Raw genomic sequence first — 17,262 nt, 5'->3', positions numbered from 1 at the left:
ATGCCTCATCACAACAGCCACAAGGAACCCTGGATGCCCCCCTCTACATACCCCATGCCTCCTCACAACAGCCACAAGGCACCCTGGATGCCCCTCTACATACCCCATGCACCCTCACAACAGCCACAAGGCACCCTGGATACCCCATGCCCCCTTACAACAGCCACAAGCCACCCTGGATGCCCCTCTACATACCCCATGCCCCCTCACAACAGCCACAAGGCACCCTGGATGCCCCTCTACATACCCCATGCCCCCTCACAACAGCCACAAGCCACCCTGGATGCCCCTCTACATACCCCATGCCCCCTCACAACAGCCACAAGCCACCCTGGATGCCCCCTCACAACAGCCACAAGGCACCCTGGATGCCCCTCTACATACCCCATGCCCCCTCACAACAGCCACAAGGCACCCTGGATGCCCCTCTACATACCCCATGCCTCCTCAACAGCCACAAGGAACCCTGGATGCCCCCCTCTACATACCCCATGCCCCTTCACAACAGACACAAGGCACCCTGTATGCCCCTCTACATACCCCATGCCCCCTCACAACAGCCACAAAGCACCCTGTATGCCCCTCTACATACCCCATGCCCCCTCACAACAGCCACAAGGCACCCTGGATGCCCCCCTCTACATACCCCATGCCTCATCACAACAGCCACAAGGAACCCTGGATGCCCCCCTCTACATACCCCATGCCTCCTCACAACAGCCACAAGGCACCCTGGATGCCCCTCTACATACCCCATGCCCCCTCACAACAGCCACAAGGCACCCTGGATGCCCCTCTACATACCCCATGCCCCCTCACAACAGCCACAAGCCACCCTGGATGCCCCTCTACATACCCCATGCCCCCTCACAACAGCCACAAGCCACCCTGGATGCCCCCTCACAACAGCCACAAGGCACCCTGGATGCCCCTCTACATACCCCATGCCCCCTCACAACAGCCACAAGGCACCCTGGATGCCCCTCTACATACCCCATGCCCCCTCACAACAGCCACAAGCCACCCTGGATGCCCCTCTACATACCCCATGCCCCCTCACAACAGCCACAAGCCACCCTGGATGCCCCTCTACATACCCCATGCCCCCTCACAACAGCCACAAGGCACCCTGGATGCCCCTCTACATACCCCATGCCCCTTCACAACAGACACAAGGCACCCTGTATGCCCCTCTACATACCCCATGCCCCCTCACAACAGCCACAAAGCACCCTGTATGCCCCTCTACATACCCCATGCCCCCTCACAACAGCCACAAGGCACCCTGGATGCCCCTCTACATACCCCATGCCTCCTCACAACAGCCACAAGGCACCCTGGATGCCCCTCTACATACCCCATGCCTCCTCACAACAGCCACAAAGCACCCTGTATGCCCCTCTACATACCCCATGCCCCCTCACAACAGCCACAAGGCACCCTGGATGCCCCTCTACATACCCCATGCACCATCACAACAGCCACAAGGCACCCTGGATACCCCATGCCCCCTCACAACAGCCACAAAGCACCCTGTATGCCCCTCTACATACCCCATGCCCCCTCACAACAGCCACAAGGCACCCTGGATGCCCCTCTACATACCCCATGCCTCCTCACAACAGCCACAAGGCACCCTGGATGCTCCTCTCCTCACATGGCTCCATGCTGCAGCCCCTCGGTCCTCTCCTCACATGGCTCCATGCTGCAGCCCCTCGTTCCTCTTCTCACACGGCTCCATGCTGCAGCCCCTCGGTCCTCTCCTCACACGGCTCCATGCTGCAGCTCCTCGGTCCTCTCCTCACACGGCTCCATGGTGCAGCTCCTCGGTCCTCTCCTCACACGGCTCCATGCTGCAGCTCCTCGGTCCTCTCCTCACACGGCTCCATGCTGCAGCTCCTCGGTCCTCTCCTCACACGGCTCCATGCTGCAGCTCCTCGGTCCTCTCCTCACACGGCTCCATGCTGCAGCTCCTCGGTCCTCTCCTCACACGGCTCCATGCTGCAGCCAGCCTCTCATTTCCCGCGTCTCTTCTCCAGCAGTAACTTCCTTGCTCTCGGCTCGTCATAAAGGAGGCCCCGCCCCTTCCGGTGACATCATGATTTCAAGGAATCACTCCTCCCCCTCAAGAAATCAACTCCAATCTAGCCTCTACCGGCGTGCAGGTACTGCTCCTCCGTGTATGGCGCTGGTTATGGCTGCTGCTGCGGCGGCTCTCTGCGGACGGCTGTGTGTGGGGTTTATCTTTGTGGCCGCCATTACCGGAGACCATTGGATTGTGAGGGATTTCTTTCAGTGTTTAGTGCTGCTTAATCCCCCCTGCTGTGTGTTTGCTCCTTGCATACAAACCATCGGTATGAAATCCAGCTCTGTGACCTGGCCTCCTTATGTAGGCCTGAAAGCTGCCTATGGTCTGCCAAATACAAAGCTACTTCTACTACTACTACTAGCGAGTGCTGGTCTCCTGGGTTGTAATGGTGGAGATGGAGTGATGAGCACATCCAGACTTCCTATCTAGCCCTTTATAATGCTTCAGGTATCGGTGGGAATAAGTAACATGATGGTTTTAGGAGCAATGTTAATGGATTCCAGGTTGCTGTACAGTTCTGTAATAGTGTGGATATAAACTACCTTCTCAGATCCAGATACCCTGTCTTTGACAAACCAAACAAACCCCTTGTCAAGTGTACAGGTTTTGTCCAGTGCTATGGATCCTGCTTAGGAGGGTGGTTGGGAATAGCACAAGGAAGCCATTCATTTACTAGTGTCTCACGGAGTCATGGTTTTTGCACAAGACCTTAGATATATGCATCAAAATCTCTTTTTACCACTCTGTGGGGTTATAAAGAGTCGGCTTATAAATAAGTCTTGTATGAGAGGATTTAACCCCAACTGAAACACGGGGGGGGGGGGGGGGGGGAGAATCCTAGTCAAAAATACATCATGTTAAATGTGCTATCATATGCTGAAGCTCTTTACAGATAATTACAGTCCCCATTGGAGATCCTGGAGGAAACACACTCAAGCACGGGGAGAACATACAAACTCCTTGCAGATGTTGTCCTTGGTGGGATTTGAAACCTGTGCTGCAGAGCTAACCACTGTCACCATGCTGTGATTTTTCAAATATCACAGTTCACCGACTGTGAACATACCTTAAGCCTCAACTTCCTTTCTCTCACCTGTTATTCCTATATGAAGTTTGAAGCACAGGAGAGCAGTAGCTGAGACGAAGGGCAGGTGCAGATGACTATGCTCTCATCTCAGAGAATTGGGTGACACTGATCAGACTGTGATTAGAGTGTGATCTGATTCTTTTGGAGGGCAGCAGGACACCTGCTAGAGTCTGTATATTCTCCTTGTGCTTGTGTGGGTTTTCTCCCACACTCAAAGGACACACTGATAAGGAATGTAAAGAGCTGTGTAGTTAATGGAGCTAAATAAATTATATAAATGAGAAAAACCCTTTCATTCTATGGTTTCCACGGGCCCATTGATTTGCATGGATGAATATGATCCAAATACCGGATCAAATGTTTTGTTTTTTTTCCTTTACACCGCCCCCCATCCCCCGGTTGGACTGGATTTAGATACAACTTTTCAAAAATTGTGATTGGTCTGTACTTAAAAGCAAAATGAGACACTGTTTTCATAATTCTGTCTTGACTCTTTACCAGGTCTTGCAGCAGAATGCCCAGACATGCAGGTATAACCCTTGGTGTCGCCTCTCTGGTGGGTACTACAGTTGGATGTCTTGTTCTGTGGAAGCTTATCAATCGCCGGAGGCAGCAGCTGTGTACTAATGTTGACCACAAAGACTTGTGTACTGCGTTGGCCGCAGAGATCCATGGATCGGATCAGAAAGTGCATCAATCTTTAGAAAGAGAACGATCTGTGTTTTCTGTGGAAAAACTTCTGCAGGCTCCAATAAAAATAGTCTCTAAGGCTGAAGAATGGGAGGCGGTGTGGCCTTCATTACAGCGAGACCTTGACGAATACCCAGTACTTGGGGTGGACTGCGAGTGGGTACGTTTTCAGATGTTTGGGCTCTCCTAGCCATTGTTGCTACCGTACATCTAAAAGTTTTGAAACTTTCGAGTATAAAATATTTATCTTCAATTCCCCAGCACGTGAACTTTGACTTGCTTACAAGTTAATTTCTAATAGTGCCTGCTTTGCCCACTTTATATTAGTCATGCAGTTTTCCCCCACCCCTCTGTAGTAATCTGGCTGCATTTACTGGGCACATGTTATCTAGACAAATTAGGCCAACTTCGTAGTCGGCGTTGTCATCAGCGATGTCCCTTTTCTTGGCATGTCAGTATGCAGTTGGAAAGGTGCATGCGTAGACAAGGCACATTATTCCAGAAAACTGGAAAAACTGATTTGTGGCCAGATCACAACTGAGGGGATACGTGACTGCTGTAAAGTGAGCAGAGAAGGCATGTCTGCAAATGTAAGTTAAGTTAATTGATGTGATGAATGCTGCCCATTTCAAGATGTTACTTTATCCTTTACTATACCTCCTTTTAAAGGTAATCTGTCAGTTTGACAAACCCTCCTAAGCCGTGTGTGTTCTGTTCTTCCCTCCCCAACACTGCCTATGAGATCAGCTGAAGGTATTGGTTGTAATGGTGCCATCAGCTGTGCCTGGAGAACAAAAGTGCTGCTGGAGATGAGACTAAGCTAATTTCTGCTTTACTATGCAGTGAGAGTAGACTGTCAGTCATTACATGTCTCACCCTGGTAACATCGCTTTCATATAAAATGAGCTCTGGAGGCAGATTTTCTGGCGATCTGTGTTCAGTCCATGGATCCCGAACAACTCATCTAAATACTAGGAAGATGTCCTTTTATTCATCTTCTATGACAATATAGACACCTTAACTCTTTCGACCATAGGTATTTTCATTTTTGCATATTCCTCTTCTGCTCCCCTTCCCAGAGCCATAACAATTTTGTATTTTAAATCTTGGTTAGTATGGTCATTTCAGGGCTTTTTTTTTTTTTTTTTACCTTTTGCATGCTTCAATAGCCTCTATGGGAGACTAGAAGCTGCACTACTTCAATTGCCTCTACACACAGGTGATGATCACATCGCCTGTGTAGCAGAAATGCTCACTTGCTATGAGCGCCACCCGGTTCTCATAGCAATCCAGCTATGACAAACCATCGGTGACCCACGATCATGTGACGGGGTCACCCATGGGCAGGATTAGTGATGTGCTTCTGGTAAGCACGTTAAATGACGCTGTCAGAAATTGACAGCAGCATTTAACTAGTTATCAGCCGCAAGTGGAACACTATTCCACCTGAGGCTGTTGCAGGCACATGTCAGCTGACATGAGCCCGGAAAGGTGCAGACTCGGCGCCAGAGCCCACAACAAACAGGGGGAGTCCAACATCGGCATACTGTTACACCCGATGTCGGGTTGATCCTACTGACACTCCCTTTTAAAGGATTATTCCAATCTTCGTAAATGAGTACTGCAAGTGCTTGTAAATGCAAGCAATTTTCTGCTTATTAAAACTTTCAGCCGTTATTGAGATATTGAATGCCGTTCATGCCCAGAAATACTACCTACTTGCAGATATAGGCTTAATTTGATGGTAAAATGCATAAAAGCGAACCTGTCTGCAGGATTTTGACTGTCAGGTTGGCAGTGTTATACTGATTAAAATGATACCTGGCGTGAAGAAATCAGTCTTGTGGTTTTTGTGTTCCTGGGCGGGACTGTAGGCAGTCTGATCTTCCTACTCTAAGCCAGAGAAACCAAGAAGAGACTGCCCACAGGCTGCCCCAAAGCACAGTCTGTGTCTATGATGAGGAACATGTTTGTGCTTCAGGGCGGCCTGTGGGCAGGTCTCTCCATGGTTTCTCTTGTTTAGAGCAGGAAGATCACTCTGCCTACAGTCCTGCCCAGAAGCACAGGCATCTCATTAGCTGAAAACTTCTAACGCTGATTACACAAGAACCACAAGAAGGATTTCTTCACCTCAGTAGTGGCTACAGCGATAAAATTAACCAGTATCCTCCCTGCAGCGGTTCTTTCCCAGTCATATCTGGGTACAGGGAGTTATGGTGACCGTGGCTGTACTCCCTGCACACTACTAGGCAGCCTGTATGTGGAGGGCAGGCTCTCAGTGCTGGCAGTGATTGCAGCGCACTCAGTCTCACAGTATAGAGACTGGAAGAGAGTTTATTTTCTCTGCAGGTAGTGAAATTGGTCATGCCCTAAAACACCCTTAACATTGTTTATGGCTTGGTGCCTTGGATACCGACCTCCCCTGCTAGGCAGCAGAACACGTGCACTATTTACGATCCCTATTGCTTCTGGAGAGTGATAGCAGTAGTGGTCTGTCATATTAATGGCAGTAAATTGCAATAGTGCTTGTTAAAGCGCTCTGACAATATCCATCTATGAAGATGAAACTAAACTTATTTTTAAAGGGGGTTATCCAACTTGGCGATGACTCTTCTGCAGGATTGTATAGCAAAAAAGTCTTAAATGATTCTAGTCTGAAAATTCACATGTAAACTGTGGCAGCTCTCTCAGGGCAGTGTGACCTTCAGCTGGACCTCAAATTCTGGTATTCTTGGTGCCTCTTCTGATTACTAGGCCCCTACGTGTGTGTGTGGTTGTGTTTTTTTGTTAAAGACCTAAATGTGGACACTGCCTCTAGAGATGATTTGCTCAGCTGTAGTAACTGGCTTTGTATGGAAACTCTGTACTACATGAATACGTGGTATGCTTCTTAGAATGAATCTCAAATATTAACTTATGCTAACGGCCCATTGTGACCCTTCATCTTATCTATTTATTTTTCAGGTGTCTGTAGATGGGAGAGCAAACCCGATTTCCCTGCTACAGATGGCCTCCCACAGTGGCTTCTGTGTACTGGTCCGTCTGCCTCGCTTGGTCAGCACTAGCTGCAACATTCCCAACACCTTAGTGGCTCTTCTGGCGTCCAGTAATGTTCTGAAAGTCGGTGTAGGTTGTTGGGAAGATGCCTCCAAATTGATGAATGAGTATGGGCTCTCTGTGAAGGGCATTGTTGACATACGCTATCTTGCAATGAGACATAGGTAGGTGTCTTTGACAGATTTGTATTCACTATTGATCCAAGCAATTGTGTAAATTGGGATTAGCCAGTTACATAACTGGTTATTTACTGTACATGGTATTAGAATAAAACTATATTTCTCATACAGTTCATGATGCCACAGTAATATAAGGGTAACTTAAGTCAAACTGGAGTTAGTATATAACTTTATCAATTTAAATGTGGCAAGTATCTTTTGTTCAGACACAAACTACCAGATTTTTCAGATTGAGACACACTGGACCATAAGACACACTTGGGTTTTAGAGGAGGAAACTACAGGAGAAAAAAAAATGAAATCAAAATGTGGTCAGTTCTGTACTAATATCCCCAATCCTGGTAGGCATGGTCTCCCTCATCCCCATCCTGGCATACATGGCCCCTTTCAGAAAAAAACATAAAAAAACCCACAAACCATTCTGCTTGCCTTCCCTACGCTCCCTCGCAGCGTCCTGTTCTGATGGCAACAGCTGATTTATGCTTCTAAGCATCACATGGCAGTGATGTCATACCCTGCCTACAAGCCAAGGACAGCTGCTGGAATACTTGCTGCTCCCCACGCCTGGAGTGTGTATGGAGAGCAGTGAATATTCACTGAGCTTCAATAGTGGGCACAGTGTTGGCTGCAGCTTCCTGGCATATGTGTGCCAGCTACCAAAGGGGATTAATATAATGAGTATTCATTTCTCTTCAGCAGCAGGTACAGGAGTTGCACCCCCCCCCCCCTCCATTTTCCTCCACTTTTTGTAGGAAGAGTGCCTCTTAGTCTGCAAAATACAGTATATAATGTAACACTGAAAGATCTTAAAGGGGTTTCCAGACTTGCTATGAGTATGTAGTCTGACTGCAGACTTCTGAAGCCTTACAGTTGCCACAGCCTGTCAGGATTTTCTGGTGATAAGCAAGCATGTGATTTTCAGACTTTATGGCCACATTCCTACTAGATGGTCTAGTTGGTATTAGCCTGTATGTACCGTATTCTTCGGACTATGAGACGCACCGGACCATAAGGCGCACCCCAAATTTGGGGTGAAAATTGCAGATTTTTTTTTTTTTTTTATAAGATGGGGTCAGTCTTAGTGTCCGAATTTACAGTATCTTACCTGAGGGCTGGCGGTGGCAGAGCAGGGTCACAGGAGGCATGGTGTCGGCAGAGGTGGGGTGATGCGGTGTGGCGTGCACCTGAGCAGGGTCCCTTCCTGCTTAGGTGGGTGACGCCACGGCCTGGTGTCCATGGGGGGGTTCCAGCAGTGGTGTGGCGGCGGCAGAGGTGCGGTATGGCGTGCGCAGGGTCCCTTACACCGGTGAGGTGACGCAGCTGCCCGGAATGCAATGTGAGCAGCAGAGCCGGGCTGAATATCGGTGGCGGCGGCCATCTTCCCGAGGCCGTGCGTGTGCAGATGGAGATCTCGGCGGCCATTTTCCTGAAGCCGAGATCTAAATCTGCAAACTCAGCTTCAGGAAAATGGCCGCCACGATCTCCATCTGCACACGCACGGCGTCCCGCGGCCATTTTCCTGAAGCCCCGTGAAGCAGAGCACTCCATCTGCGCACGCGTGGCCTCGGGAAGATGGCCGCCACCACCAATAAACCGGTGATCAACCCGGCTCTGCTGCTCACATTGCATTCCGGGCCGCTGCGTCACCTGACCGGTGGAAGGGACCCTGTGCACGCCATACCGCACCTCTGCCGCCGCCACCACACCACTGCTGGTAAGCATGCATTGCGACTATTAGACGCACCCCCCAATTTTCCCCTTTTTTTGGGGGGAAAAAGTGCGTCTTGTAGTCCGAAAAATACGGTAAATCATACTTAGTCAAATGACTGCCCTTCGTCGCCGGAATCCGAGAATGCTGACAGCTTGTGGGTACAGTCACATAGTAACTGGACACTCAAACCAAGCCTGATCCATGCCTCTTAAAAGGGCTCACTCTGTGAGAATAGGTTTTTAAGTAACAGGTGTCACTGGCAATCTTTCTACACTGTGACAAAACAAAGTTCTGTTTGTTTTACCCCTTAAAAAAAAAAATATATATATATATATATATATATATATAATTATTTTATATTTTACCTTTTTATTTTCAGGAGGGACATTTTTCAAAACAGCCTGAGTCTTAAATCGCTTTCTGAAACTATCCTGTGCTATCCTCTGGCCAAATCTTTTCAGCTTCGTTGCAGTAACTGGGACGCCAAGGAATTCACACAGGACCAGGTATGTGTTTATATACCCCTTGCATAATACATCTATCAATTTTATTTATTTATTTTTTTTGTCATCTTGCCTTTGATGTGACTGTCACCAGAATTGCCATCTAATCTTAGAGCTGCATAATGTAGAGGCAGAGACTGATTCATGTCCCTTACTGGGCTGCATAGGGTAATTTTGATTTCCTGCTGGTAAAACTGATGTTTGTCACTAGAGGACTAGTTAACTTGCCGCTGTATAGTTCTCCATATTCATGAGCTCGGTATAACCCCACCACAGATTAGCAGTCTTTTGCCTTTGCACAGTGGCATTCAGAGCACTGCTAGATCTGCAGCAAATAGACCAGTGATTTATTTATTTTTTTTTATGAAAATGACAGCAAGCAGCTCAATGACATTGCTGTTATCGGGGTCTGTACCTCTTACATTATGTTGCTCTAATGGGGTAGCAAAAACCTGGTGACAGATTCCCTTTAAGCTTTTCAACAGTGTGGGTGAGAAACTTTAAGCATCTTAAAACTGCAGCCGAGTTGGTCAACTAGGATCCTCTAACATTTTTTTTTGTTTTGTTTTTCAGGTGTTTTATGCTGCCAGAGATGCCCAGGTTTCTGTAGCACTTTTCCTACAGCTACTTGGCTTCTTCTCCTCTGATAATTCGACCCCATGGGATTTCATTCTGAGCAAATGCCAAGGGCTGATTGATGTTCCGTTTAAAGGAAAAGGTGTAAATGGAGATATAAACATCATTCCCAGACAGAAGAAGGAAGGTCTTCTAGAACAGTCCAGCACAAATTCTCAGGGCGATCCCCGCAAAAATAAGAAGAAACGAGTGGGATATTCTGTGAGGTATTTCAGTTTGACTATCACAGAAGAATTTGATGGTTGATAAGTCCTATACTAACCCTTGTATAAGTTTATGTACATAAAGAAAATCTTGCTTGTCCAGATTTGGTGACCCCTCTCCAATGACAATGTCCATTCCTAGATGCAGACAAGCTCAGTACACCTCTGTTCCTTACTCTGTAACAAGGGGTACTGCTACTGCCATATGACTACTTGTGCATGCACTATTTTGCTGTATGAGAGGCCTCAACACATGGAGTAAGGGCTCATTTCCACTTGCGAGAGAAAAAACGGTCCGTAATCTGGACCGAAAAAAACGGATGTAATGTATGCGATTGTTATGCGAGTGCAAAATATATATAATTTATTTATTTTTTTTAATCAGATTGCACTCGTCCGTTTTCCTCGCAAGTGGAAATGAGCCCTAAAGCTTGAAAACTGTTGCTCACAAACATCCAGATTTTTGCTATAGGCATGTTTTGGAACACTAAAGCCCAGCTACGTATCCATATGTTGGTTTGGTGTCTAGAATCCCTAAAGACATCACAATCCCATGTGGCTGATTATTTCCCCAATCTCACTTGTTTTGTTTTTTCTTTTTCTTTGGCTTCTTTCCTGCCAAGAGATCATCAGGTTTTGCTGCAGAAAAAAATGCTGAGAACACCTGGTGTGAAATTGCCCTAAATGCAGCTCTTTAGGTCAATTCTCCTAGATCTGCACACATTTAACAAAGCGTAAAGTGATGGCCTGTCCTAAAGTTATAATCCCTTTAAAACCAACCAATCTTATTCTTTTAAACAGGTTTTTCCAAAATTGAAAGTGATTTTAAATTAATATATGTATAGGTGCTTCTCACAGAATTAAAATATTATCAAACAATTTATTTCAGTTCTTCAATACAAAAAGTGAAACTCATAGTCATTACAAACAGTGATGTATTTCAAGGGTTTTTCTGTTAATGTTGATTATTATGGCTTACAGCCAATGAAATCCCAAGTCATTATCTCAGTAAATTGGAATAATTACCAAACATCTGCAAAGGTTTCCTAAGCATTTAAAAAGGTTCCTTAATCTGTTTCAGAACCCTCCCCAATCATGGGGAAGACTTCTGACTTGACAGATGTCCAGAAGGCAGTCATTGTCACACTCCACAAGGAGCGTAAGCCATAAGAGTTCATTGTTAAAGAAGCTGGCTGTTCAGAGTGCTGTATCCAAGCATATTAATGGAAAGTTGAGTGGAAGGAAAATATGTGGTAGAAAAAGGCACACAAGCAATTGGGATTACCACTTTCTGGAAAAGGTTAAGAAAAAGCCATTCAAAAATTTGAGGGAGTTTCAAAAGGAGTGGACTGCTGCAAGAGTCATAGCTTCAAGAGCCACCACACACAGACGAATCCAGTACATGGGCTACAAGTGTCGTATTCCTTGTGTCAAGCAACTCATGACCAATAGACAACGCCAGATGTCTTACCTGGGCCAAGGAGAAGAACTGTACTGTTGCTTAGTGGTCTAAGGTGGTTTTTTTCAGATGAAAGTAAACTTTGGGACCTAGATTACCAAATGAAAAGCAGAGTCTGGAGGAAGAGTGGAGAGGCCACAATCCAAGCTGCTTGAGGTCTAGTGTGAAGTTTCCACAATCGGTGATGGTTTGGGGAGCCATGCCATCTGCTGGTGTAGGGCCACTGTGTCTTATCAAGACCAAAGTCAGCACAGCCGTCTACCAGGAAATTTTAGAGCACTTCGTACTTCCCTCTGCCGACAAACTTTTTGGAGATAGAAATTTCTTTCTCCAGCAGGACTTGGCACCTGTCCACACTGCCAAAAGTGCCAATACTTGGTTTAAAAACCGTATCACTGTGCTTAATTGGCCAGCAAACTTGCCTGACCTTAACCTCATAGAGAATCTATGGGGTGTTGTCAAGAGGGAGATGAGACACCAGACCCAATAATGCAGACAAGCTGAAGGCTGCGTTCAAAGCAACCTTGGGCTTCCATAACGCCTCAGCAGTGCCACAGGCTGATCGCCTCCATGCCACACCACATTGATGCAGTAATTGATGCAGAAGGAGCCCTGACTAAGTATTGAGTGCATTTACTGAACATACATTTATTCGGACTCCCATGACAGCACCACGAGAGAGGGGATCCGCCCTTCAGGAACAGGAAACCTACAGATACAAAAGGGCGGCACCTCTCCCACGTATCAGTTATATTCCAGAGATTGAGAGGACTACCGCGGTTAGAAGCACATGATATATATAGATAGATATAAAGTGGGGCAAAAAAGTATTTAGTCAGTCAGCAATAGTGCAAGTTCCACCACTTAAAAAGATGAGGAGGCGTCTGTAATTTACATCATAGGTAGACCTCAACTATGGGAGACAAACTGAGAAACAAAAATCCAGAAAATCACAGTCTGTTTTTTTATCATTTTATTTGCATATTATGGTGGAAAATAAGTATTTGGTCAGAAACAAAATTTCATCTCAATACTTTGTAATACATCCTTTGTTGGCAATGACAGAGGTCAAACGTTTTCTGTAAGTCTTCACAAGGTTGCCACACACTGTTGTTGGTATGTTGGCCCATTCCTCCATGCAGATCTCAACCCTATAGAAAACCTTTGGAGGGAGTTGAAAGTCCGTGTTGCCAAGCGAAAAGCCAAAAACATCACTGCTCTAGAGGAGATCTGCATGGAGGAATGGGCCAACATACCAACAACAGTGGTTGGCAACCTTGTGAAGACTTACACAAAACGTTTGACCTCTGTAATACATCCTTTGTTGGCAATGACAAAGTATTGAGATGAAATTTTGTTTCTGACCAAATACTTATTTTCCACCATAATATGCAAATAAAATGATAAAAAAAACAGACAATGTGATTTTCTGGATTTTTGTTTCTCAGTTTGTCTCCCATAGTTGAGGTCTACCTATGATGTAAATTACAGACGCCTCCTCATCTTTTTAAGTGGTGGAACTTGCACTATTGCTGACTGACTAAATACTTTTTTCTCTTCGCCACGACAGCACCCACTTGAGAGAGGGGATCCGCCCCTAGGAACAGGAAACCCTATGGAGAGATAAAAGGGGCGGTCCCCCTCGCTCCCACAGTTGGTTTCCTGTTCCTACGGGAGACGCGTGGAGAGAAGAGGATACCCAGCCTGGATGCCGCTTGCGCGGTTTACCTTTATGGGACGGCAAGGGCTCCAGAAGCTGGAAGCAGCGTCGGGGGTCCTATGGTAGCTTCCCCCCTCTGCTGGCAGGTACCGTGAGGCCAGGTCCGGGGAGTCGCCTGGCTCACGAAAATTCACCCAGCCGACCAGCAGGGACCGAAACGCTGGGGTAAGGTGATCCTGCGGCGCCATCTCGGATGGTGCGCAGGCAGCGTGGGTCCGGTGTATTATCCCCCGGAAGCAGTACCGCAAACTTCCGGGGTGACTCAGGAGAGACGGCGCCTGCGCTGATGCTGGTGGCTGCGCAGGCGCATACAGAATGGCCGCAACCCGGATGTAGCAGTCACTTCCGGGTACGGCAGGAAGCAAGATGGCGGCCCCCATTAGAAAAGGACGCCGGCACTGATCCTCCGGCGTCCATCATGGCATCTCCACAGGACCCAGCGATGGCTTCATCCGAAGTCACCGCTATTACACCTGTCAGCCGCACAAGCAGCAGCCGCAGGTCTTCTTCTAAAAGCGCCAGAGAAAAGAAGTCGGGCCGGTCAGTTCCATCTGTGCCTCCGTCTCCTCCTCATCAGCCGGTATTGTAAAAAACAACCTCACTGGGTGAGTGTGTGTCTGTGCCCTTTTACGCTGATTACACTTCCCCTCTTTGTCTATATTTCCTAGGCAAAAAGAACGGGGAAAACAAAACACATACAATGTGCATTATGCTCTCAGCCGCTCCCTGATAATTATTTAAAGAAACTGTGCCAACCTTGCATCGAATCCACCTTACGTGAGGAATCTTCAGTAAGGTCGGAAGATATTAGGAGTATGATTAGAGAAGAATTGCGGGCCTTCCAAAGCTCGGATAAAATTCCCGAGAGTAGGAGAAAATATAATTCCCCTAGGTCTGAACAGTCCTCTGATATTGAAGATTCGGATGGTTCCCAAAAGATCATTTCCTCAGATGATGAGAGAGATACATGCTTTCCCACAGATAGTATTGATAATTTAGTAAGATCAGTTTGTAACACCATGGGTATTGAGGAAACAAAAACCCCTAAAACTCCACAGGACGTGATGTTTGCAGGCCTGTCAGAGAAGAAAAAAACCTTCTTTTCCTGTGATTCCAGCAATAAAGAATGTAGTCAAAAAGGAGTGGGAAAGCCAGGGACAAAGAGGATTACCGTCTTCATCAAAAAGACGCTATCCCTTTAACGATGAAGATTTCTCCATATGGTTAAAAGCCCCGAAGGTGGATGCAGCAGTGGCCTCCACTTCTAGAAAATCTTTATTGCCCGTGGAAGATTCCGGTTCCTTGCAAGACCCGCTTGACCGGAAGGCCGATACCCTCCTAAAGAGGGCATGGGAATCCTGTACTGGAGCCTTCAGGCCGGCTATATCAGCCACATGCACTGCCAGGTCCATGTTGGTCTGGTTGAACGATTTAGAAGAAGGATTAAAAAGCGGCCTTTCCCGAGATAGATTAATCTCTTCCTTGCCGTTAATTAGAGGAGCTACAGCCTTTTTAGCGGATTCCTCAGCTGATTCCATACGGCTAGCGGCCAAATCGGCAGGTCTGACTAACGCGGCTCGTCGAGCCTTATGGCTAAAGGGGTGGAAAGGAGATCCCCAAACAAAGTCTAAGTTATGCGGTCTTCCCTGCCAGGGTGAGTACCTTTTTGGTACTAAGTTAGACGAAATATTAACTAAAGCAGGTGAGAGGAAGAAGGGGTTCCCCAATAACACTTATCTTCCATCCTACAGGAGAGCGTTCCGAAAGCCCATGTTTAATAGGAAAAAGGACTATAAAAACCAAGACCGCTGGGCTAATAAAGACTTTAAACAGAAAGGAGCGTTCTTCGGAAAGCGTCCATTTAAGCCTGAGGATAAACCCCGTTAGGACAGATCTACCCGTTGGTGGTAGGTTGTCTTTCTTTTCGTCACAATGGCTGACAATAACTTCTAATCCGTGGGCAACTAGCCTCATTTCTACGGGTCTAAAATTGAAATTTGCCCGAGTCCCTCCGGACTCATTTCTATTGACTTCCTTAAGGTCTCAATCACAACAAGAGGCCTTGGAACAAGAAATAATAAATCTCCTGTCCAAAGGGGTACTAGTGGAAGTCCCTTTTCATCAAAGAGGAAGAGGTTTTTATTCCCCTTTATTTTTGATTCCGAAACCAGACGGATCGTTTAGAACAATAATTAACCTGAAAAGACTAAACGTCTTTCTAGAAAACCAAACCTTTAAAATGGAATCTATACGATCAACTATTAAGCTTCTGTTTCCCCATTGCTTTATGGCAGTGCTTGACCTTAAAGATGCGTATTATCATCTACCAATCTTCATTGAGCATCAGCAATATCTTCGGGTGGCAGTTATGATGGGAGGTCAAGTAAGGCATTATCAATATACAGCAATGCCCTTTGGACTGTCGATAGCCCCGAGAGTCTTCACAAAATTAATGTCGGAAGTAATGTCATACTTGAGATTAAAAGACACACTTGTAATACCATATTTAGATGACCTTTTGATAGTGGGTAACTCCTTTTCCCAATGCCATCAGCGAGTACTTGATACAATTTCATCCCTGCAGGAATTAGGGTGGTTAGTAAACTGGGAAAAATCCAGATTATCCCCCACAACTCGACAAACATTCCTAGGCCTTATTCTAGACTCTACAAGTCAGAGGTGCTTTCTTCCTGACTCTAAACAAATAGCAATCATAAACAAAGTACAATCGGTGATTAATAACCCCCTAATTTCCCTAAGAGAAGGGATGTCCCTTCTGGGTTCTTTCACATCGTGTATCCCAGCTGTCCCATGGGCTCAATACCATAGTAGAAAATTACAGTACAACATTCTGCAACAAGAAGAGAGGTTACAAGGCCAATTAGATAGCAGATTATCTTTACCAACAGACGTGTTAAATTCCCTTACCTGGTGGTTAGATCACAATCATTTTACCAGTGGGGTTCCCTGGGTGATTAAACCTTCAAAAACAATCTTTACCGATGCCAGTCCTAGTGGTTGGGGAGCACACTTAGGAGATCAAATAGCTCAAGGTCTGTGGTCTCTTGAAGAATCGAACGATTCTTCTAATAAAAAAGAACTGAAGGCTATCTATTATGCCATATGTAAATTTCTTCCACAGCTACACGGAAAGCATACAAGAATCCTTTCAGACAACATGACAGCGGTGGCATACTTAAATCACCAAGGGGGAACGAGATCAGAAGCTCTCATGTTTATAACTGGCAACATTCTATCCATAGCAGAGGAGCACCTTCTATCCTTGTCAGCACTGCACGTAAGAGGAGTCGACAATCCAAGAGCGGATTTCCTCAGCCGCCACACTCTTCGCCAAGGAGAGTGGGTTCTCAGCCGACGTATCTTTTTAATGAGTCAAAAAATGGGGCACTCCCGAGATAGACCTTTTTGCGACGAGACGCAACAGACAAGTCAAAAGGTTCGCTTCATTGTTCCGATCCGACAATCCAGATATCTTCGATGCTCTGCAAGTCCCATGGACATTCCAGAAAGCATATGCCTTTCCCCCTCTAATACTTCTTCCAACGGTAATCAGGAAGATAAGGGAAGACAGAGCTCATGTGATCTTAATAGCTCCATTTTGGCCCAAGAGGCCATGGTTTTCCTGGCTGAGAGCCATGTCAATCTCAGACCCATGGATCCTTCCGGAGGATCAGGATCTTCTCTCTCAAGGCCCCTTCAACCACCCTCAGGTGAAGGGTCTGCGGTTGACAGCCTGGCATTTGAGAGGCAGCTGCTAAAAATGAGAGGGTTCTCTAACAAAGTAATTGACACTCTGCTACTGAGTAGGAAGAAATCCACCACATCCATTTATGTGAGAGTGTGGAAAAAAAATTTTAAACCTCTACCCAACAGCACTATCAAACAAAATTCATATCCCTATGATTCT

General features: G+C 46.5%; 1 protein-coding gene across 3 annotated transcripts; it reads left to right on the top strand.

Annotated features, from left to right (window-relative positions):
* Positions 1-2,167: 2,167 nt before the first annotated feature.
* LOC143775199 (exonuclease 3'-5' domain-containing protein 2-like) lies at positions 2,168-11,031 on the top strand. Of its 3 annotated transcripts, none has more exons than XM_077263059.1 (5): positions 2,168-2,278; positions 3,678-4,026; positions 6,831-7,087; positions 9,193-9,319; positions 9,890-11,031. In XM_077263059.1, the coding sequence occupies exons 2-5, from the start codon at positions 3,691-3,693 to the stop codon at positions 10,196-10,198; spliced, it is 1,029 nt and encodes a 342-aa protein (XP_077119174.1). In that variant the 5' UTR covers positions 2,168-2,278; positions 3,678-3,690; the 3' UTR covers positions 10,199-11,031. The 3 variants fall into 3 exon arrangements, with proteins under 3 accessions (XP_077119174.1, XP_077119185.1, XP_077119164.1); XM_077263070.1 differs by having other exon boundaries at positions 2,174-2,354; XM_077263049.1 differs by having other exon boundaries at positions 2,174-2,536.
* The last annotated feature ends 6,231 nt before the right edge of the window (positions 11,032-17,262 follow it).

This window comes from Ranitomeya variabilis, chromosome 1, assembly GCF_051348905.1.
Source record: "Ranitomeya variabilis isolate aRanVar5 chromosome 1, aRanVar5.hap1, whole genome shotgun sequence".
In the NCBI taxonomy this organism is placed as follows: Eukaryota; Metazoa; Chordata; class Amphibia; order Anura; family Dendrobatidae; genus Ranitomeya; species Ranitomeya variabilis.
Note: the sequence above shows the minus strand (reverse complement) of the source record. Positions and strands in the feature narration are given on the sequence as shown.